Genomic DNA, 22,332 nt, shown 5'->3' with positions numbered 1-22,332 from the left:
TACCAAACAAATTTAGAGATGATTGAGCTCCGCATTAGACCGGCCCTACATGTGTACGTGCTTCGCATACTAGATAAACGGTCCACCGCCCCCCTCTTATTCGATTCCCGTTGAGTTACATTATATAGACGAATAGGGAGATTACTTTACCCGGAAGTGTGCCAGTTTCTCAGAAGTAAATGTTGACCACAAAAAGTGTAAGCATCACAATCCAGTTCACGCTCTTTCCGGCTCTCTTGGAAGTTTTATAATTTTATCATCCGCCTTTTCTTCCTTCTCATTTCTCTCAGCTAGTCGCAGGGAAAAACCAACCACAGGGTTCGATGGTTACTGAAAGTGACCTGGATTTTTTAAATGGCTAACGCAATATACAGTAGATGAATTCCATAAAGTTTTTGTGAGATTTAGCCGCCGATTTACTTTATTTCATTTTGAGAAGCACAATAGGTTGGTACAAATTGCATGCTGTAACCTTATAGCAAAGGCGCGAACGAAGAAAACGGAGAATGATGACGAGCGCTTGAAAAATGAATCGATACTAAACAATTAAAGAGGGTTTCGTAATAAGGGCATGGCGTAGGCGCGCGCTCCAGTATAATAAGTTGTCCCGTATATCTTAATGGAGCATATACACTGGGGGTGCTGGTTCTCATTATAATCTTTTGCTCACGTTTTCTATTACTTTGGTTTAGCCGATGCAGGTTGCCTATTTGCTATAGCTCGTTCGTCCCAACAACGACGTTCTAGTTTGATTTGGGGAAAGGCAACGATACAACTTGTCATCCAGGATAAATAAGGATCATTCTGGAAAAGATGTATCTAAGCCCAATCGATTCTTCTTTGTTTTTTTTTGTTTTTTTTCTCGGCATTTGCTACAACCGTGGAGCCGTTATTTAAGCTCCTTTGTTCTTTCGTCATTGTCTTCCTTCTATTGCATTTTCCCTTAGTCCTTTTGGGTTGAGTTGACGGAGAGTAACAGGCGCCTCGACCTCCAACACAGGTCTATACGTCCTGAAAGAATAAAACATTCTTAGTACAGTGCTAGACTTATATCAATAGTTTAATAAGGTACATACCGTATGGTGCGGAAGGATTTTTTCTATTTAGTCTAGATGCCAGGAGAGATGAATGGGAACGCTCAGGAGCAGAGTCAGCCTTTCCAGACAATGCAACCCGCATTTCACGCCAACGGAAAGACGAATCCATTCACTTTGTTCATTTTTTCCTCCAGCGGAATCTGCTCACGCAACAGAGACACATAATAATGTCAAAGAAAACTTGTTATAGATGAAAGAACGTTTCCGGTGCAATTCCTACCTCAACAAATAATGAAGAGTGCCGTCGGTTCGAAAAACCAGTTTCCATTGTTCTAATGGACTGGCGGATTTTCTGCTTCAGTGAATCCACTGTAGTTGCAATGAATAATTTCGCTGCTTCTTGTGACTTCGATTTAGGTCGAAAGCAATATCTATTTTGGCACGGAGACAAAAGTATGGTTGTTATCCGTTAAATCCTAGACCTTGGAACGTTGACCATGAGTAATGGAAACGACAGTTCAAAAAGAGAAAGAAACACGTTGGTTGAATGTGACCCGAAATTAATTTCCATAAGTTTGATTAACAATAGCATCGAAATGAAATCTGCCGTGTCGCTCCTCCAAGTCATATTCATTTGACTTCTCCTACTTTGATGCATATTCGCACACAGTTTTCTTTTGGTCTTTTACGTAGGTGAGTGCACAAATCAATATGAGTGCGCAAAGAGAAGCGAAATTCTCGCGCATTGAAGCATTTACTACATACATCGATCACCTGGATGCGTATTTTCCGATTAAAAATCAATTTCAACCGCATTCTCGAATTCCTTTCATACCCCACCCATCTCCAAAAGTTGATTCCATTTTATTGATTTCTACGTAGACGCCGTGACGTACTGTAGAATGTAGATAGTCCGCCTTCAGAACTTTCTTCGCGCTCTACACGAAGGCCTGAAAACTTTCCGCCAGCGCATTGCAAGTAGATCAAAATTTCCATTAAAAAAATCCGGTCCCAAAGAATGGCCTACTTCACTATAATAGACTGAAAGATGAAAGAGGGTCTTGATTGCTTCTCTGTAGGACATCAGCACGCACGGCGTTCAAAGCCAGCAGCATTTCAAAGGAGTGGTGTGGGCTTCATTGAATTGGAAAGGTGGAAAGACAAAATATGGGATTAAAACCAGCGTTATACTCGGCTCAAAACTATCCTTCTCGAAAATCCTCCTCCCCCCCCCCTCCCCAAAAAAAATCGTCATCTTTTCATATTAGTTGGTGACTTCTTGCTGCTTACGTCATCTGATCAATAAGTAGAATCTCTGTCAAATAAAACGTGTTTCACGATTCTTATTTGGCTTCGATCAAGTCAATTCCATTTTTCCAGACTTGTTTTTCAAGTGCCCAAACAGATTGCGTCCAGTTCGGGACTGTCTTTCCCTACTACATTTACTTTGCCCCATTAATTAACATCACAGTACTAGACAACTCACCCCGACAAAGGGTGTCGATAGTAAAACTGGGTTTTCAATCACATGATAAATATAAATGCATAAAAATAACAAAATATTTACCTTTTAGAAACATTTTTGTTATGTTTAGTCACATCCAGGATTTAAAAAATTCAAACATGGTGGGTGACACGCTTTGAAAGGGCCAAAAACTATTCAAATTCACATTACCAGAACATTTGGTCTGTTTCGATGATTTTTCTTAAAGATGTACACGATTATTGTTCAATAATTATACCAAATTGCTTCAACCTTTCACCTGTCAAAAAATGAGTTTTCCAATCACCAACTTCACCTTTCAAAACGCCTTCAATTCCGTTCTTCTTAACTTTAGCTTTTTCATCGCGAATTTCCACATTTGTTTTCAATTTCAAGCGAGTTAAAGCCAAGTCGTTATTTCAAGAATACAGGACGAGTTCAATTCTGGTTTAAATGTAATTAACATATTCTAATAATGCTATTCAAACCGGGGCTCTAAAGACTTCTTTAGCTTAGGTGGGCTTAATTGGAAATTGGATAGAAAAATCGTTTGTAAATTTTTGAACAATTTTTTTAAAAAATTAATTGTTAGCTTTAATTTAAATTTCCACAAATTCAATGGCAGAAAATGCAAAGAAGTCACTGATTTTCGGGAAGTTTCGCCCAAAAAATAAACATCGACACCAATTTTGACGTAGCATACCTTTCATAGGTGGCGCAGCAAACACGACGAAGGTGCGAGAATCTCTGGACAATGTTTGCGAAATTACTTCGACCATAAGAGTTGTGCCAAATTGCAAAGACAAATGAGCCGACCCGGCCATTAATTTGAGGCTTGCTGGCTGGGCGATGTGGAAGTAATGCAGAATTATAGGAATATGACACTTCAAATTGAAAATTACCTTTATTTGATGAAACTGGTTTAGAAACTGATTAATAAATCAGCTAGTTTTTATTGCTTTTATCAAAATATAGAACTAGGCTAATTTCTCATAGGCACCAGAAATACTAGAGTGGCCAAAAGAGCAACTTTCCCCTGTGGCGTGGTTTAATACAATTTTAATTTAATTCTTATTTTTAAAGCAGTTCCAACCCATATTAAATCTAAAACATACTGAGATGATGCTAATTTGTGATTTTTTCGTCTAAAACTAAGTTAGAAAAACAATGAAGCAATAGTTTCCCCTAACCAGTTAAAAGCCAAACGTGTTTTTTCCCCAAGAGCAAAGCTAGCACTACTTCAAAATGTTAATTTAGCCGGACTTAAGTTGGAGGCTTTTAATTGAAAATCTTGACGTGCTATCGGCATGTTCTATTGAGAGAATTAAAATGCATTACGTTTAGGTCTTTAGAAAAATAGAAAATTTTTGTAAACAATAAACGCAAGAATGACTGAAATCAAAATGGATTAAATTTGACTGTCCCATTCTACTTATTAATGAGTTAGTTCATTCAGGGTATCAAAGAAGGGTGTTTTTTCTTTCATATTAACAAACTGGAATTTCTCCTTGAAGATCATTCAAGCAGCCAACGAGCAGACGCATCACGTAAATTTCGATTCATCACAAATTCACATTATGCTGCAATTCTTTCGTCATGAAATAGATGAATAATATGATCTCGGATGAAACCGGATGAAACCCCTGAAATATTCAACATGAAGCTCAACGCCAGACATGCATCTTTGATGTGTGCCTTTTCCAACAATTCTAATAATATTTTGAAGTAAACCCTATTTCCTAAAAACAAAAATTATTACAATGAACATGTTTTGGATTACTTTCTTTCAAATGCTAGCCTTTGGAAAAAGCTACACCCTACTTGATCAAGACATTTTTGAAGATCCTCTCACTTTCCAGCAAAAAAACAAAAAAACAAAAAAAAAACAGTACGAATCAGACCGGCATTGAATTAAACAAGTCGCGGCTTTTTTAAAAGGTAGGGTACGTTTCAATACAAATGAGAAAAAGTCTTGATTTGATTGCAGGTAAATTGGTTAATATATATCTAGTAAGACAAACTTCTGGACGAGATTGAAAATGGAGACAAATCTCAGCAACATGCATTTTGTTTCAATCCAAAAAAATCAAAGGGTTTGGCGATTGAAAAAAGTTGACATACCCATCTCATCGAGTAAACGTCGTCATTTTCTTTGCGAGAGAAAGGTATTTGTGATTTTCAAACTTCTATATGTTTTTTTTATTTCTTTTTGTGGAGCAAAGGGGAATGAAATTTATTCGATTGCTGCAGCACGATTTCCACTTAAGTGTGTGCAATGGCGCTTTCGGTTTATCAAGATGTTGTACACACCGTAGTAGCAGTAGTAACGTTATATTCACGAAAGCAGTCAAGACTCTTGTGCTCATGTGCTCTGAATTCACAAGTGCGCAACGAAAGGTCTTTTATGACTGATGAATTCAGCCAGGAATAGAACCAGAGACTCAATACTTTTCAGATCACAGCAGACGCTCAAGACCGCTAAACCGGACATCCCCTTTATCATTATAAAAAATAAGGGAAAAGAAACTAATGACATTTCCGAAAACACATGGTAGCACCATGATAATCACTGATTTCTCCTTCGCCAATCATGATAATCACATGTTAGTTTCGGAGATGTTTGAGTTTTTTTTTCTATTTTTCGTGAGGATACAAGGTTAGGTTACTATATTTTTGCTAATCAAAAGTCAACACGTAAAATATTTCTTACACCTAAAGACCAGTGACAGAACAAAATAAAATGTAACTTTAAAACCTTAAAGCATTTTGAAATGCACTTGCTTGATTTTTCTACTCCATTCTTTCATTGATCTGTTAGTTTCTATTTACCCGCAATTATCATAGCCTACTTCAGTATTCAGTTACGGTCACAGAGCATTATTTATAAAAAAAAAATCAGCCATCGTCAGTCCCCCCCAGGTGACTTTCGTTGCCAATTTGCCAAGTACAAGATTAAACTTCAATTTCCCCCTTCATACACTTATCGTGTATGAATTGAGGCCGTCTGCGGTAACATGACCGGGCATGGCAACGAAAGAGTGTGTTGGGGAAATGATTTTGGAAAACGAGCATGTTCTTTAAGAGTTGTCAAATTCCGTCAAATTGCAACGAAAGTCATCTAAGGATGATTTGCCTTTGGCAGCTGAGGGTGACGGGTATAAATCATCTTGATAAAACACACACAAGATTCCTACGCTTTGTAGCCGTAACTGAACTAGGCTGTTTTCTAAAAATGAAAAGGAATTCCCCACAAGAGAAGCGGCAACGAAATTTGATGTTTAAGAAAAGAATTTTATTGTTTTTAAGACGAGCAACCAAAAAGACAGACCTTACTTGGTCATCAATTTGATTGCGCACATACCAACAAAACCAACTTAAGTCATTAAAAAAAAAATTAGTCCGAATCGGTTGGGATGGCAGATATAGATGATGACAGTTAATGGAGAGATGTAGAATGGAAATGAAGATTACAAAAAAAAAGTGAAGTTTTAAAAAAAGAAATGAAAGGTTCGCAAAAACGAAGACAAAAATCGTAATAATTTCAAATTTTACTTTTTAAACTGAGTCATCCAAGCAAAACTGAAACGTCGTTTCGAAAAGAAATGATAATTCAAGTAAAGAGAATGTTTTTCGTTCTTTTTTGTTTTTGTTTTTTAAAGTTTGCACGGGACTGCATCTTTGTAATGCCTTTCAATGATAGCTGAAAATGAGTCAGGATAGACAAGCACAAGAGAGCCCTTAGAAACGGCGACGCTTGACCAGGAAATCCTCACGATCGCGCTCGTTGGGGCGGCCCCATCGCGGAGCATTGACTCCGTGAGGTGGCCCACGGGGTGGCATATTTCCCATGTTGTTATTTGGGCCATCCATACGACCCCCAATAGGCATGTTGTTAAACATCGGTGGCGGCTCCAAAGGCCGCTGCTCAAACGAGTTGTGGAACGGCTTATTTTCCTTTAGATAACAATATAGGGGACGCATTGATAAGTCTTAATTTTAGAATTCGGCTAAAAAGCAGAAATGGGCTCCAGCGCAGAAACATCGTCATGGGTAAAACTGATATGAAAAACTGACGTTGAATCAACGGTCATCAATTTAAAAAAAAAAATAACCTGAAGATCCTCCCAATTGCAGGATATTTCCACAAATAAAAATTTTCCGAATACTTAATGAATTCAAACCGTTTAGTCTGAATTCTTAAAAACCCGATGAGTATTCCCACCGTCTTCAAGTGGTAATTGGATAGTATTGCTTTTTTAAAAATAAAAGCTTCCACTGAATTTCCAAACAAATTCTGGTTTAGTTACTTGTGCCCTCAAAAGCCTCCCCAGTGCATGACAACAATTTTATAGGGCAATGCTGCTCAGAAAAGGACGAAAAGGTCCATAGTAAAACAAAGGCCTGTAAAGAAGGCGCCCTAAGATAAAATATAAACAAGCCTTCCATAACTTAAAATTAAATCTCTTTCAATAAAAACAGATTCAAATGGGGAAAGCTCAAAAAAAGATATAGCTGAAATCCTCTAAGGACACAGAAATTCCATAACTTGACCGAAACCAATAATAAATTGAATTGACATACCATTTGAAGATCCATGAGATTGTGAGGTCCGTTGCCACCCATCATAGGGCGATCAAAAATGGGAGGCTGAAGTGGTCGACGGAAATCTGGGGGAGACGCTTCTGTATTTTGCTCCTGCATGAACATGGTGTTCTCTTGTTGACGACGACGCATTTCGTCTTCCTGCTGACGCAATCGGTGCTGCATTTCGTCCTGTTGTCGGCGAAGAGTTTCTTCTTCCCGCAATCGGGATTCTTCGTGTTGACGCTCCTTCATTTCCCAGTCACGTTTTTGCCTCTCCCGATCCTGTTCGCGCTGCCTGAGTTCTACATACCAATTGAAAACGATTTAAAAATAAAAATAAAAAAAATCTTTCATATAGGTGAATGACTACTTACGTTCGCGGAGAAGTTCTGTTTCATGTTCATACCGAGCATACTCCATCTGAGACACAAGCTTATCTTCTTCAATTTTCAGTTCGCGCTCAACAGCATCCATCTTTTGCTTGTACAGCTCGAGCAATTGCTTCCAACGTTGACCGTAAGTAAATTGAAAGCTGTTGGGCTCAGCAAATCTTGGCCCCGCCTGTGATTTTCAGTAAAGAAAGATTAGACATTTTCAATAAATACAAAATGTATCAGTTAATTACTTCTCTCTCTTTCGAAAATTCTGGCGTCTTTTTAGTAAATGCACGTTCGGAGAATCCATCCTCATCGTCTAACTGTTCCATTGGTTCTACCACTACAGGTCGTAACGACGAAGTAAGGAAGAAACATCCATCTGTGCAGCGACGAATTGCTGCTTGGGCACCTGGCTTACGAACGAACTCGACTACACCTTCATTCGTCGACTGCCCACGCTCATTAGCAACCACGATAGCTCTTTCAATCTATTTGGGAACCACAATAAAATGTTTAAGGGCAAATTTAAATTTGGGCGTAAGTAAATAATAAATTACATCTCCAAATATAGAAAAGGCTTTTTCTAGTAATTCATTAGTGACGAAGGGAGACAAGTTTTTCACGCGGACAGCAGCACTATGCGGAGCGGAGCGAACACGTAATGTGCGGCCTTTCAAAACTTTGCCATCCAATTCGCGCTTAGCCTTTTCGGAATTCGAACGATAGTCCTATGATTTCCAATACAGCAATTAAGAATTTAAAAAAAAAGTAAAAAATAAAATAAAAAACACTTACCAATCTGACAAAAGCAAATCCCTTTTCCTTGTTTAGGAATACTTCAGCGATTTCTCCATAAGCAGAAAAATATTCTTTTAAATCCTGCTCTACTATGTCATTGCCTAGATTTCCGACATATAACCTGCTGCGACCTGAAAATTTGGTTTCAGTGAAGGATCTAATTGGAAGCTCAGCAGTTGAATTGGATAATGTAGCAAGTTTCTCTAATAACTGCCGATCCTGCACAATTGTTAAAAAATTGCTATAGATATTCTTAAATAATAGCACTTGTTACTTTGACAAACCTCAGACAATTTTTGATGCCCATTACCGTGGGAATTGTCTTCCCACTTTTTCTCTGTATGGTTTTGGCCAAGATTATTATTATTGGCATTCCTCTGAAATCGTCCAGCACCATTCCCATTCTTGCCGTTGCCTTGATTGTTTCTTCCTCCTTGTCCACCTCTTCCTACACCACCTCTACCGCTTCCACGCTTCCCTCTTCCACTGTTGTTCCCAACAGAAGTGGCACCACCATTTACAGAATTCTGAGGTGTAGATGGAATGGAAGCAGGATTTGACGGTGCTGAATTGTCTTTATTCACTTTTTCGGAAATAGGCGGTTCCTGTTTCTGCATCTTCTAAAATAACAATAAAACATTCAGCTTGGTCCAAAAAAATATATTCGTGAAAGTTTATAGTAGTAGAGTTGGACCCCACTCGTGTCCAAATCCGACACAATTTGAAGTTACATCGAAACAATATAATACAAAATGAAAAATATATCACCTTAATATCCATTTATGAATTTTATAATTTAAAATATCCAAGACGCACAACCACAAATCTCACCAAAGAAACGAAATGGCGACGAATTGACAAATGCTTGCAATGTTGCCTAGTTTACGCTGCATTTCTACAGGGTGCGTGCAGGTTGAAATTCTTTGCCATCTAGTGTTAGATTTTTAAAGCACCGATTGCGGATAGCACCAGATAGATGGCCCACTAAAAAAATGTAAACAAAGAGTTTGATCTCATGAGGAAAACGTACTTTTGTTTTAAAAAAAAAAGAAGACATGTCTATTTAAAATATTACTTCATTTTTCCAAGTTGAAAACATTGAAATTCAGCTTCTTTGACTTGTGTATTCACATATGCTGAAGCATGTCTGGCTTGGATGAAATCACCTTCCGACTAGACGAAACAGACCCTTAAACGATCAGCAAAAAAGGGTTATGAATACCGACGGTGGTTTTCTAATATCTTCTTTACTAGGAATCTGGTTGATTGGCCCGATTGGAATTTGTTTTGTCAGCTTGTCTATTTTAATAATGTGTTTTTGGAGAGTAGAGGCAAATGTTGTTAAACCAGAAACTTTGATTGTTGACACCAAAGACTGTGTCCGTCACCACCAGAATAAATTTTCTAGTCAAGTAAGTTTGCTATAGTGTATAGTTTATACCAAATATTTATGATGAAGTAACTTTTTTTTTAGTCTGGCTTACAAAGATTTGACTTTAAGTATTCTTGTAATAAAAGTAACCACTGTTCAAGATTTTGGGTCAAACCAGTATTGTTGTTTAAAAACAAACCACTGGAGCTGCCTCAGAGGCTTAGGAAGAATTTGGGTTTGTTGCGAAACATGCATCATACCAACATTAATCCCTTCATTGGTGCAATTTTCGAAGACAACAAATTATATTTGATAACTCCATATTGCATACTAGGAAGCTTACAGGTATTGCCATAATTACTATTATTTTAAGAATTAATATTAATCAACATTTTCTGTTACAGGATGTACTTTCAGATGCAAGCATTTCATTTAGAAAGTCTGTGATCATTTCTATGATTCAAGACCTGATTAGTGGCCTTGCATACATTCACCATAGTCCCATATTGTGCCATGGTCATTTGAAGTCCTCCAATTGTCTGGTGAATTCTTACTTTCGACTCAAAGTCTCAGACTTTGGTATTAATCGGTTGCGAGAACTCAATCCAAACAAGTCTCCAGCTGTAGTTGGTAATATTCCCGTCTTACACGCTTATATTGATATGTTGGGCTTATAATCATCTAACTTAGCATATGTAAGACAGGTTATGGCTGGCCCCAGAACTGTTGCGAAATGAACGTTATTACCCATCTTGTCAAGCAGATATCTATGCTTTTGCCGTAATTCTTCATGAAATCATTCATCGGCAGGGCCCTTTTAATGTAAACGCAACGCCTTCGGTGGATGTTGGTTTTATAGTGAGCCAAATCCGGCAGAGTTCTAGACCTAATATATTCGGTCGCTCAGAATATTTTCGCCCTCAAATCAAGGTACAGCAAATTTATTTGTGTCTTTTATTTCAAAAATAATTGTATCACTAATTTACTACTGTGTTCCCTTTCAAACGGTAAAATGCTTAATAAAGGATGATTCGAATATAGAGTCTGGTTGTCCCTTTTACATTCGATGTTGTTTAGAAGACTGTTGGCAAGAAAAGCCTAATATGCGACCTAACATTGATGAAGTATTTTGCCGACTTTCGCTCATGAGAAATGAAACGTAAGTTGTCTAACTAATTTTAACATGGTGTACATTTCAGTTGTTTGCTTACAGATCTATCTTTTTATTTAAAGGGACTCTCAAATGGTTTTCCAAAACGAGGATGATGAACTCGTTGCTTTGCAAAATGTCAAAGACAAAAAATCAAGATTGCTTTCCAGCATAATTCCCAGGTAATTTATATGTGGCATATTATTGGTATTTCTACACATGTTACCTGCGTGTCTTTCTTGAAGTCATGCAGCCAATCAGCTTGTAAAAGGTTTACGTGTTAAACCACAGTTTTTTGAATCAGTGACTCTTCTATTTACGAATATTTGTAACTTTCGTCGAATTTCCGAGACCAGCTCGCCACATGAGGTAATCCGTCTCTTCCATCGGAGTGTAAATTTCTATTTCTAACCACTTTCATTTTGAATGGCTGTAATAGCATGTACGCATGCTCGATGATCTCTACAATTTGTTTGATTCTGTCGTCCAAGGATATCGCGTCTATAAAGTAGAGACAGTAAAAGACACATATTTCGTGGTAAACTAATTGATATTCTTTTTTGCGTCGTATTGTCAAAGTACTATGTCTAAATATTATTTTTCTTTAAATAGGCTTCAGGGCTTGTTCCCCAAGAAAATCATCATACAGTTGAAGCTGCGTTGCTGGCCCTTCATCTTCTTAATTCTTTCCGAAGTTATACAATCCCTCATTGTCCGTCACTTCCAGTTTACCTTCGTATCGGGATGCATCTAGGTGGGGAATTTCAAGCGCTCTGGAGTCACATTTTCGTTAAAAATCGCTTACATTTTAGGTCCAGTGGCAGCAGGCGTGATTGGACTGGATAAACCTCGCTTTTGTCTGTTCGGAGATACCGTGAACATGACATCGCGACTGAGTACAACGGGTGAACCTTCGCAAATTCAAATTAGCTCAGAGTGCCACATAGCCCTAGTAAAAACGGGAGGCTTTATTACGAAAGAGCGTGACATGACTTACATCAAAGGTATCATTATTAATCAGGATGATTTGTCTTTAAATGGAATCGCCAACAGTGTGTTCACGCTTTAGGTAAAGGTCGGCTAAAAACCTACTGGCTTCTTGGTACCCAACCTAAACGCGAAGTTGAAAGGATATGACCAGTGTTTTCTCCGCGATAAGCTGTAACACTGTCTGAAATATTTTATTTTATAATGCTGTTCTAGTGATTTATATATTCCACATTCCATCGAAGATTATAACATCCAGTGATCATATCGTTGACGATATTAAGCTGGATGTTTTGTAAAAAGCAGAGTTTGAACCAGATTTTTAAGTGAATCACTGTATTGTGTACCGTTACTTTAACCCTCGAAACACCCCGTTGTAATTTCATTACATATACATGTTCTTTGATAGCATTCTAATTTATCGTAGTTTTCTCTAATTTAATTACTATTTATTTGGTCTGGCAATAGTGTGCCCTGACTTTCTTCTAGATCTGAGATAAATTCCTACGCATATCGTTAACGAATGCGAAGCTCTATGAAATTGAATTAGGCCTAAATAATGAATTTTGTCAATGCCGTATCGACCCACAAACTTAATCGCGGAGAATAGATTTGTTTTGAATGTTATCGATTTTTCTAACAGCATTGCAGTTGCGCCTACCCTTGTCATTTAAAAAAAAAGAGAGAGAAAAACAACCAAAAAATTGAAGGGTTTCCCTAAAATCGAATGCTGGCATGAATAATTTTCTCAAAAAGCCCCATGCCGTAACGAATGATGAAGTGATGATGGGAAAACTGACGAAAAGCAGCGGGAGATGCATAGTCAGTTCGCAAGTCATCCACGCACAAACATCATCACTTGAGATGAAATGACGGTTCTTCAGTGTCAGCTTCATCTCCGACTACTAGGAGCGACCCTTCTCCAGACTCCTCCATTCCCCCCCCCCCTTTTGTTTATTAAGAGAAAATATATCGCAAAATGGAAAATAGCGTCTGCCAGAATTCGAATTGTGTTTCCCCGTGCAATGTCTGACTTCATCTGTTTGTTCAAGTTACCCAGCATAAATTGTGACACACAAAATCCAACGTTTAAAATTCTTGACAGCTGCTAAAAATCTGAAGCGAAATGTTTAATTAACTCATTTTTACAGCTACCACCGTTTGGTGTTATATCGCCACAGCTATACAGGAATATATGTAGTCAATTCAACGTTTCACTTGTCCAGCACGTCTCTGACGCGTCCAGCGAGTGCTGGAACCAATTTAATACGGCAGCTGTTAATAAATCTAATGGTTTTCCGTGCCTGCTGAATGCTGATGCAGCATTTTTATACCCGCCTGCCTGTGCTGTCACCTATAAATGCGGTTTGTCCTTTGCCCGTCAAACGCTCAGAGGCGGGCAAGAGGCAAAGCTCCTCCTTCTCTCCTTTTATTGACCTCCTCCTCCTCCTTCTTCTTCTTCTTCTTCTTCTTTCCTTTCCATCTCCTACCACTAGTAGAGACTGGTATACCGTATAGTGCACACACACGGAATCGGTTGAAAGTGGTGAGGAGGATTCCCTTTAAAATAAAACGTACGGCAAGTCTTGTGCATCAGTTGAAGAAGTGCTAGCCGACCGACGACGGCATTTCACGGTTATTTCACACATCACTGGGAATCGACACAAAGTTTTTCCGTCAGCCTTTTTCTCCAACCGATTAACATTTCAGCAACGACATTTCCCATTTAATCTCGCGTCCACTTCCCGACCTTACATGAGCACAGCAGGTATATTTACAGCTCACACCTTTCATTTTTGTTTTAAGTAGATTTTTCTTATTATTCTCTCAAACGTGTGCGCTTCAAAAGTGTATTGCCAAATGATTTCCCCTGTTTTGATGTCAAAAATTCTACCTTGCGGGTTTGCTTTTCTTTTTTTGGGAAAGATGGAGAAAGGGCAGAAAGGTGGAAACAACCTGTCGCCTAAATCATCTCCACCTTTTTCCTTTTATTGTTGTCCCCTTTCATCTCTCGTCTCCAGTGTTCTCAGATGCCCAGTCGGAAAAATTTGCTTTTGCTTCCTTCCCGAATTTCTAAATTGTCTTTTTTCCAGGTTTTGATTTAAGATTTGATTCCACCCATATTCACTCTGTCATCGTATCGTTTTAACTACGACTGGACACAAAAGTCCTGCAGGTTTGAGACACGAGAGAGGTGTGTCTACTACCATCGTTTGAATCGAATGGCACGGCATCGAGAGGAATCGAATTTCCTCCACCGCCATGGGTTGAAGTCGAGTTGTCAAATTCCCGCGGTCATCCAATTTCTCTTTTCCTTCTGCTGCTGCGGATGAGATGAGCCAATGAAGCGATTCGAATGTATAGGCGCGTCAACAAGTCAACAGAGTCCGAATGAGAAAAGAAAAAAAAAACCCGAAAAGGTCAAAAGTCCATTCACTCAATGTATGTATATTCTTCCGAGTCTCAGGTTGCCAACTCATCAAGGTGCATAGACGACGATCTTTTGGTCGAAGGTTTCAACCCCTGCTGGTTATGTTGCTGGATGGAGAGACCATTGGAAAGAGGATGAAACATTTGAGAAAAAGGGGGATAGCTTTTTATTCCGTTTCCCCAGTTCTTTGATCATTTGAAAAAAAGGACAATGTGAATATGGTCTGGAAAAATAAAAGGGAGAAAAGAAGAGACTGAAATGAATAAAAGAGAAAGAAAGAGAAGAAAAAATAAAGTTTGAGAGAGTCAAAAGCGGAGGGAAAAACAAAACAAAACAAAAATATAGGCGGCCTCCACTTCCAGCCGATTGGCATCGTCAGCCTCACGCCTGGCGGCAATGATGATGGCTTTCGTGGAATAAATCAAGCGAGGCTATATACACACCAGAGGCCACAGCATTCAACACCCCGGCGCACCTATCCTATCGCACATCCTCTGCTGGCACCTTTTTTTATTTTATTTTTACCGATTTCTGCTGTCGTCTTCATCCACTTATTCTTAATTCACTATTAGATTCTCCGGTTCATTTCTCTCTCTAGCCAGTGGCTTGCGCTTGACACAGCACGGCACTTGTGCGACGAATTAAAGTCGTCAGCCTGATGATGGGATTAAAACTAAATCAAATAAGTTTATTCGCACCTTGCGCGCGCCCTGATGGAGCCAATCTCGAGCCAATCGAAATTTTCCATTTTAGAGTCCCGGTGAATGTTGGGCTGGTTGTCTGCTATCGTCTGCTATTTACCTTAAAATCATGTAGCCCACGCCATCGCCAAGATAGTATTTCTCTAAGCTCATTCATCTCTGTCAAATCAAACGGAATATACTCAATCATCCCCTTATTTATTCGTCTGTGTTGCCCTGCGTGTGTCTGTGTGTTTCTTAGCTTCGGAAATCATGCTGATAAGCTCGTCTGTCTTATCTCTACGGAATATATCTACCATCGTGTTATTACATCAACACGAAAGAGGGGGGGGGGAGTCTAAAAAAGCAAAAAGAAATATTGAAAAACTTGTTGATGAAGTGACGACGACAAGTCAAGAGTCAACAGCAGAGAGAAAAAATTCAATCGACGTGAGATGATGTATACACGTCTGATGGATTGCTTTTCAATTGGCCCGTTTTTCGGTTGGCGCTTGTTGATTTTTCTTGACTTTTTCACGAAATGATTAGAAGGGCGATGACCGATGTGAGCCGGACGGAAGAGTCATCAGACGAACGCTACCGTTGCTGCTGCTGCTGCTGCTAAGGTAGAAGAAGGAAGAGGGGGTAGGTTAGGTGAGGTGTGCAATGACTCGCGTCGTCGCATCACCACTGCCACCATCCATCATCACAACCGTCGCCACTGGCCTTTTGCTCCTGGCCCTCGGTGTCGACCTGCCGGACGGGCTACGACGGCCAATTTGCAGCGCGTCGGCCCCTGTGACGACGACGACGACGGCATCACCCGTGCGCTTACGTCATCACTCGTCAACAACAACAGTCAAAACCTCTTCCATCATAGCGGCTGACGTCACCGCTGCTGGCAACCAGTCGTCGTCGTCGGTTGCTCACAACAACAACAACAACAACAACAATGGGGCGACCAAGCGCGGAGGACGAATGGAACGGCGCAATCGCCAACAGCAACAAGACAAAGACGATTTGTCACTTTGGATCGATCAGCAACAAGTCAAAATGTTCTCAGGTAAACAGGCAACTGATTCGATTATTTCCTCGACCTTAAAAATTTACCTTTTTGACTTATTCCGGAATAGTATACCGTATTTAAGTTTCCTTTTTTTTTTTAAATCTATGACTTTCCTTTCCACATTTTCCCGACTTTCTCTCTATAAAGTAATTTTTGTTCACTCTATTCTTTTAAAAAAGAAAGAAAGAAGGAAACGCATTGACGTTTAGATCGGAAATTTTTCCAATAAAGGCTGGAAGGGGTTAACAATAGAAACGAGTCATCCGAAACATCAGCGCAACACCAGTTTTAGAGGAACATAAAAACAAAACAGATATAAAAGTTTTTTTTTTTTTTGTTAATATGAAGGTGCGGTGCTGCATGGAACACGTGTGGGTAAATGTTTCTGGTGAAAAAGCAAATCAGTTGCTTGGCTGATGAAAGAAGAGATATGAGACAAAATAAGACGACGAGTATCTTAAGAAAGACGATAAAGAATAGAAGAATTACCGACGAGTGTATGACAGATTATGGCGCTATTGTCAAATTGTCTTGACTGTGATTAGCTAGGTGATCTAGTCTAATTATATTAGCTGAAACACCTGTTCTATTAATTTTTACCTCCAAGTTACGGATTTATTTCTGACATGTTAGAACTTGTCGTATTTGGGTTATTACGCAATGATATTTGAACGTCCGGCCGCATTCGATATTATTAAAGCTGGGAGACGTGAAAGCGACATCGAACGCAACAACAGTTGGCTTCTATTTCAGGTCCGACCATTGCTTGATATGTTATTGGTATATAGACATAATCGGGTGTTATGTAACGGGCACATAGTTTCGTCGTCGTTTTTTTTCCCCCAACTCGCCAGAGGCGCTAGATTGTTTTCTTCGAGTCAAGATTTCGATGGCCGTTTCTTGAGTCCCTTTTGCCCTTCATCTATAAAGCGTTTTCTTATCTTGGCTCGTAAAATGTGTTCTTTTATCTCATCATCAGCTTGATTATCTTTCTCAATTCTTTGGCTTGTACTTGGAAACACAATGTGTTAAACGTTTTTGATATTGAATGGTGTGAGCTGTCGTACATATCTTTCCACATCATTCCTTTATAAAACGCCGCATTTTATAAATATCCTTGATGGTTAACTATTTCAGTTCCTTTTATATTATAGTTTGTGGCTTGCAGCTATTAGACTTTCAATTGGATGTCGCAATCATTTGAATATATTCTTGGTGTCGTTCGATTTTGAATCAAGATTTTAATTGGGTTCGCACCGTTTTATTCCACTAATAACGCGCGATGCGAAATGCCCGTGCGCTAGGAGGTTGGAAGGGCGATCCTGCGACCTTGTTAAAATTAACTGATGGCTCATCATCTCTCCTCGCTTTCTATACACGCAATATCGTGCGTTATTGCTGCGTGCAAATTTCCTCTAGCGCATGCTATTTATTGCTACGCAGCCATCCAGTTAACATCTTTCGGGTTTTTCACAGACGATAGAACTATGAAGAATCCCGTTGATTGGATTTGTTTCTTTTCCCATTTGGAAGTTTTACATTCTGATCGTAGTGCATGGGATTCCACGATGTTATAATCTAGACACAAGATTGCCTATTCCAAATAGAAAATCGATTGAGCCAGAAAATACAATTGTGTTGTAGAAACGTCTAGTAATAACGTCTACTCTTCGGCAACACCTTTCAGTTTGCGCCCTTTGAAATTCGTGCGGATAAATGTTAACGAGAGATGATTATTTAATGATTGCTGAACTCCAACAGGTTTTCCCATGGAGATATACATAGCGGCAGAGGGCCGAGTCTTGTCTTACATTCTGGATCCCAACTTTGAAAAGTACTTGCCCGTCATACCATCGGAGGTAAGTCATAAATCGTTTGTTCTTAACTAACAAAAGATGTACCAGAACTCAGTTCTGGTCTCAAGGGCAATTGAAGTATACGTCTTTGATTTGTAGTACATGTGAGCATCGGTGCACACAGTTGTATGGTAGATTAGTTGTTGGATTAGCTGCTGTCATTCTTTGTCGTCAACGTGTCTAGCCTGCGCCCAGTGAGATGAATAGCTCGTGACCGTTTACGAAACGAGGAAAAACAAGGGAATCTATCAAGCAACGGGATTCTCAACAGGGTCCAGACTGAATGTGAATGCAAAGAGCCCTGCTGGAAAGAAAAAAAGAAACGTTCCGATGAGACGGTCACGCTATTCGTCAACCCCATCCGACGACTAACGACGACAAAGAAATAAAAATCGGTGACTGCTGCTGCTGCTGCTGCATGGCACGGAGCTAATGGACAGTCGAAGGAAATGACCTTCTTGAAAAAGAAAACAAAAAAGGGCCAGCAGCAGCAGCAACAAACGACGGATGGCAGATATCGCCCATGAAACACAGCAGCAGCCGGGCGAACGCACGACGACCCTTTCGAATCTCTTCGTCATGTCCATCAGCTAGCGCAACACAATTTGATTTCTAGCCCGTTGTCTTGATGGCCGGACTCTGCTGCTGCTGACCAGCCATTTGTCTCACCTCTCGCCTCTTTCGGAATCCAGCCGGAATAAAATATAAATAAAAGAATCCCCACACACAACACACAACGAGCTCCGCTGCTGCTGGCCCATTCTTTCTCCTCGTTCTCTTTATGGTCGGCGTTTTCTTTCATCACGCCAGCACCAGCGACCAGCCGGCCTTTTCTGACACCGACAATAAATATCACAAGGCCAACTTTGGTCAACAGAATGTCGCGCCCGCTGCCTTTTTATATCTGTTTCTGAATGAACAATAAGACGCTCGACACCCGCGTTCAAAAGTCGCGGGATCTTTTTACCCGTGGCCTTCGTTTAGTCTAGAAAGCTATACAGAAAATAACTATTTCAACAAAACAAAAAAAATGCCTCGTTCCACTTTGATACTACTCAAGTTCACGATATTTTGTAAAATAATTGAATCGTATAGATAATTCGGCTTATCCATTTGATTTGAACTTGTATAATATAGGTAGGCTATGTTAATTTCACGTGGAAATCGGGCGAGCACAAAAAGTACTACTACCATTTCGATCGTCTTCAATCGTTCAACGAGGACATTTTGCAACCGCCGACCGTCTCGGTGGAGATACGTGGACGCGTTCCGCGCAAGCCTAAAGGTAAATTATATTATTATAACCTAATAATCTTGATTGTGTCAATCAAGTGAAAATCGCTCAACTCATTTCTGATTTCTTGGTTTCGTAATGATTGGGATTTTATGGACTACTCGACGTTGAATCACAAAACGACACGCACATCAGTGTTTAGCGTTCTGCTGCCGTGCTCTGGCAATTCGAGCGGAGTCGCCTCCTTCAGTATCGGCTTGCTGATCGAGTCGCACAAAGGCAAACCGCTTCCAGGTACTCCACTTCGCTTGAGGCTCCGTAAAGAATGCGCCGAACGAGGTAAGAGTTCCATCGACACATTTGCATTCTACCCCGTCTTCCCTTGAATGTTAAATCACGTCGACGACGGTGCTGTATTATAGAATAGGACAAGCCAACAGGATGGGACATTGTGTGTGTCTATACCGAGAGAGATAGTTGGTTTAGATTATGTTGGTAGCAGCAGTTGGCAACCGATTTGGCCGCGACTATAATGTGTTCGAGGGTGTAATATACAGGAAATAGATTTTCTCACTTTTTCTTTTGAAAAATAATAAGTCAGTTTGCCCTTGGGGAAAGTATAGTTTTGTTCTATTCATTGCAGCAGCACACACGGTCCTTTGTTATAAGAGATCGTTTAACTGTTTGACGGCCCGTGTCGGCTGGCACCTGCGTTTCTCGTGTCCTCGTGACCGCTTCTTATATTATTCCGTAATAAAAATATAATAGAACTTTTTTTTTACGATCTGGCGTCTCCCCCCCCCCCTTTTTATACGAATGAACCTTTTTCGTTATGATTATAATATACCTGGGATGAAAAAGTTTTTTTATCGTTGATTCCCCAATGATTTCTAATCGTAACTGCATCATTGTAACGTACAATTGACAAAAGGGTTGGATACTCGTTTCATCTCGTTTTCTTTGTGATTAGCTAATATCCTCCAGCTCTCTTCTATATCCTTCAACTAACAAATTCATGTCTATTTATAAACGCTGAGAACAATAGATGAAGATAAGTCATTTTGTCACTGAAATATTTCTCAGAGAGGGGAGCGATTCTTTTTTAATTTGGTAACTATTGAAAAACTGTTAGTTGAAAATTGGCTGCGCCCAATGAAATTTAAAAAAGCTTAGAGAGAGACGACGATTTTGGGTAATTTGAAAACATACGGTCATAATAACGCAGTGACTCAAGTGAGCGACGGCGGGGGTGGGATCCGTGCCCCCCACCACCACCACCACCACCACCACCAACACCTGGTCCCGTCCCCGCACGCTTCCACCTCATCCGCATCCGCTTGGCCTCCGCTGTCTTCGCTTCCAGATCCGTTGCTGGTGACTCACGGTCAGACTGGAAGACTAGCCGCTTCGAACTCAGCTGCATCGAACGTCAACCGTTCCCGACTTGCATTCACCGGCTTGCGTCACGGTGAGACTTTGCTTGAACCCAGACCCCGCTTACCCACTCGCCCCCGTACCTCACCACTTCACAATTATTGCCACGACACGAAAAACTCCAAACATTAACGGCTCGTCGTTGATTGCTGGGAGCATTTTACTATTACTATTTGTCTAACATTCGCAGTTTGGTTTTTCTTGTTTTTGTTTCTTCACACATCACTCAACTAATTCAGAAAATTAGGAGCTCTCTCTAGTCTTGATACTGTTCACTATAGGCACACCATCAAAAGTTAATCAAACAAACATGCACTCAACAGTGGGGAAAATTCAAGCCAAAAATTAATTAAAAACGAAACAAACAAATCAAAAAATGTCTTCCTACATGTTTCATCTGACAATTTCTTTTTATGTAATTAAATAAAGTAGGCCCAGATCCAGAGTGTGACAAAAAATGTGCCAATGGAGGCTGGTGTAATCACGAAAAGATTTGCCAATGTTTGGAAGGATACATGGGTCAACATTGCCGCACAGCTCTTTGTTATCCGCAGTGCATGAACGGCGGAAGTTGCACCTCACCCGGAATGTGCAGCTGCCCATCTGGATTTCAGGGCCGCCATTGCGAAGGAGGTCAGTCAATCGGAACTTATTATTCAAAACGTAAATCTTCTTAGCGAGGCGATTTGGCCAAATGATAATGAGAAAGACGAGTCTTTTAAGAAAATACTGGATCTGAATGAAATTAAACATCATTATTTGTTCAATTAAAGAAATGTTGTTGTTCCGTTGAAATAGGTATATGCAAAGACAAGTGCCTCAATGGCGGGAAATGTATACAAAAGGATACTTGTGATTGTCCCAAAGGATTCTATGGCCTACGCTGCGAGTTCAGTATGTATATAAAATAACCCAGGCATCCTAAAAGTTAATGAAGGTTATATACCACGCCATCCACTGTGCCGATTCTTATTATTATCGTGCGGTCTTAATTTATTGATCGGTGAAACCAGTTTTCAAAATTCGCTAAAAATCAAAATTTGGATGAGGTATTCTTTAGGGTAGGTTTCATGATGATATATACACTTTTGGGGAATTTATTATTCCCTGGAAGATGTTAAATAGTGAATGAAAAATAAAAACCTACCGTAAACAATACCCAATTGAAAATTCATCCACGCCGGATGAATTTTCGATTGACATATTTGCTAAGTGAGTGGTGGATGATCATTGTAGCGTTGCCTGTGTACGAATACATGTTTGACAGCAAAGTGCGTGATACCGTGCTTGAACGGTGGGCGCTGTAAGGGCGTCAACAAATGTCGCTGCTCTCCCGGTTTCAAAGGGGACCACTGCGAGGTGACTCCACCTGGACGTCTGGCCCAGCGGCACCTGTGCCAGCGCCCTTGTCGACACGGAACCTGCGTTGGCCAAAACCGCTGCCTCTGCCATGAGGGCTGGCACGGAAAGTTATGCCATCGAAGTATGACGAACGAGTGCCAAGTTGTATACAACACCTGATGTAATCGATTATTCTCTTTAATCTATGTAGATCGCCAGCACAATTCAACAGAAGAAAGATCCATCACTCGACGTCGTAAAGTGTGGGTTTAATCAAATACACCAACATATTCACGTTTCCAAAAGTAAAAATGCATTGAATGGAATATACGATGTAAGCAAATGCAATGTTCATTTAAGGTCCAGTGCCATATAGTGTTTTTCGATGAAATGGATGCATTATAACATAACAAACAAGATTAATACATTATATTTGTACAGAATTGATTTGCAAAGATTATTTGAGGAATATAATCATGAATTATATGAATGAAATGAATGA

The 22,332-nt window shown here is 39.8% G+C and overlaps 3 protein-coding genes and 1 long non-coding RNA gene across 10 annotated transcripts in view; 3 read left to right on the top strand and 1 right to left on the bottom strand.

The window, feature by feature from the left end:
• The window catches only part of LOC124329250, a 409,843-nt gene that overhangs the window by 286,448 nt on the left and 101,063 nt on the right, over positions 1–22,332 (top strand). The gene's annotated exons all lie outside the window — the stretch shown is intronic.
• On the bottom strand, positions 393–9,157 carry LOC124329084 (protein no-on-transient A-like). Of its 3 annotated transcripts, none has more exons than XM_046788065.1 (10): positions 9,048–9,157; positions 8,564–8,899; positions 8,277–8,498; positions 8,039–8,209; positions 7,730–7,969; positions 7,479–7,665; positions 7,102–7,406; positions 1,318–1,519; positions 1,077–1,237; positions 393–1,011 (listed from the first exon to the last, which is right to left on the bottom strand). In XM_046788065.1, the coding sequence occupies exons 1-8, from the start codon at positions 9,057–9,059 to the stop codon at positions 1,514–1,516; spliced, it is 1,479 nt and encodes a 492-aa protein (XP_046644021.1). In that variant the 5' UTR covers positions 9,060–9,157; the 3' UTR covers positions 393–1,011; positions 1,077–1,237; positions 1,318–1,513. The 3 variants fall into 3 exon arrangements, with proteins under 3 accessions (XP_046644021.1, XP_046644019.1, XP_046644018.1); XM_046788063.1 differs by having other exon boundaries at positions 1,318–1,468; XM_046788062.1 differs by having other exon boundaries at positions 824–1,011; positions 1,318–6,474.
• On the top strand, positions 9,265–12,090 carry LOC124329073 (receptor-type guanylate cyclase Gyc76C-like). 2 transcript variants are annotated; one of them, XM_046788044.1, is made up of 11 exons: positions 9,265–9,691; positions 9,798–9,996; positions 10,056–10,281; positions 10,352–10,581; positions 10,677–10,810; positions 10,885–10,983; positions 11,047–11,170; positions 11,241–11,339; positions 11,414–11,555; positions 11,614–11,805; positions 11,871–12,090. In XM_046788044.1, the coding sequence occupies exons 2-11, from the start codon at positions 9,901–9,903 to the stop codon at positions 11,936–11,938; spliced, it is 1,410 nt and encodes a 469-aa protein (XP_046644000.1). In that variant the 5' UTR covers positions 9,265–9,691; positions 9,798–9,900; the 3' UTR covers positions 11,939–12,090. The 2 variants fall into 2 exon arrangements, with proteins under 2 accessions (XP_046644000.1, XP_046643999.1); XM_046788043.1 differs by having other exon boundaries at positions 9,754–9,996.
• LOC124329094 (protein shifted-like) lies at positions 13,287–22,271 on the top strand. 4 transcript variants are annotated; one of them, XM_046788079.1, is made up of 10 exons: positions 13,287–13,556; positions 15,449–15,962; positions 17,727–17,824; positions 18,959–19,106; positions 19,251–19,394; positions 20,281–20,523; positions 20,922–21,122; positions 21,288–21,383; positions 21,757–21,972; positions 22,042–22,271. In XM_046788079.1, exons 2-10 carry the CDS (start codon positions 15,566–15,568, stop codon positions 22,101–22,103), a joined length of 1,605 nt encoding a protein of 534 aa, XP_046644035.1. In that variant the 5' UTR covers positions 13,287–13,556; positions 15,449–15,565; the 3' UTR covers positions 22,104–22,271. The 4 variants fall into 4 exon arrangements, with proteins under 4 accessions (XP_046644035.1, XP_046644034.1, XP_046644037.1 ...); XM_046788078.1 differs by having other exon boundaries at positions 20,919–21,122; XM_046788081.1 differs by lacking the exon at positions 20,281–20,523.

Source organism: Daphnia pulicaria, chromosome 3 (assembly GCF_021234035.1).
Source record: "Daphnia pulicaria isolate SC F1-1A chromosome 3, SC_F0-13Bv2, whole genome shotgun sequence".
NCBI classification, from domain to species: domain Eukaryota; kingdom Metazoa; phylum Arthropoda; class Branchiopoda; order Diplostraca; family Daphniidae; genus Daphnia; species Daphnia pulicaria.
The sequence above is the reverse complement of the archived record's forward strand: the minus strand, read 5'-3'. Positions and strand labels throughout refer to the sequence as shown.

Coding starts and splice junctions, on each gene's coding strand:
- LOC124329094 (XM_046788078.1), top strand. CDS start 15,566: ATGACTCGCGTCGTCGCATCACCACTGCCACCATCCATCATCACAACC. Junction 19,395..20,280: donor TAAAGAATGCGCCGAACGAG/GTAAGAGTTCCA, acceptor ATAATAACGCAG/TGACTCAAGTGAGCGACGGC. Junction 21,123..21,287: donor GGGCCGCCATTGCGAAGGAG/GTCAGTCAATCG, acceptor CCGTTGAAATAG/GTATATGCAAAGACAAGTGC.
- LOC124329073 (XM_046788043.1), top strand. CDS start 9,494: ATGAATACCGACGGTGGTTTTCTAATATCTTCTTTACTAGGAATCTGG. Junction 10,582..10,676: donor ATTTTCGCCCTCAAATCAAG/GTACAGCAAATT, acceptor TGCTTAATAAAG/GATGATTCGAATATAGAGTC. Junction 10,984..11,046: donor CTTTCCAGCATAATTCCCAG/GTAATTTATATG, acceptor TCTTTCTTGAAG/TCATGCAGCCAATCAGCTTG.
- LOC124329084 (XM_046788062.1), bottom strand. Junction 7,970..8,038: donor CCTTTTCTATATTTGGAGAT/GTAATTTATTAT, acceptor GTTCCCAAATAG/ATTGAAAGAGCTATCGTGGT. Junction 7,666..7,729: donor AATTTTCGAAAGAGAGAGAA/GTAATTAACTGA, acceptor TGAAAATCACAG/GCGGGGCCAAGATTTGCTGA.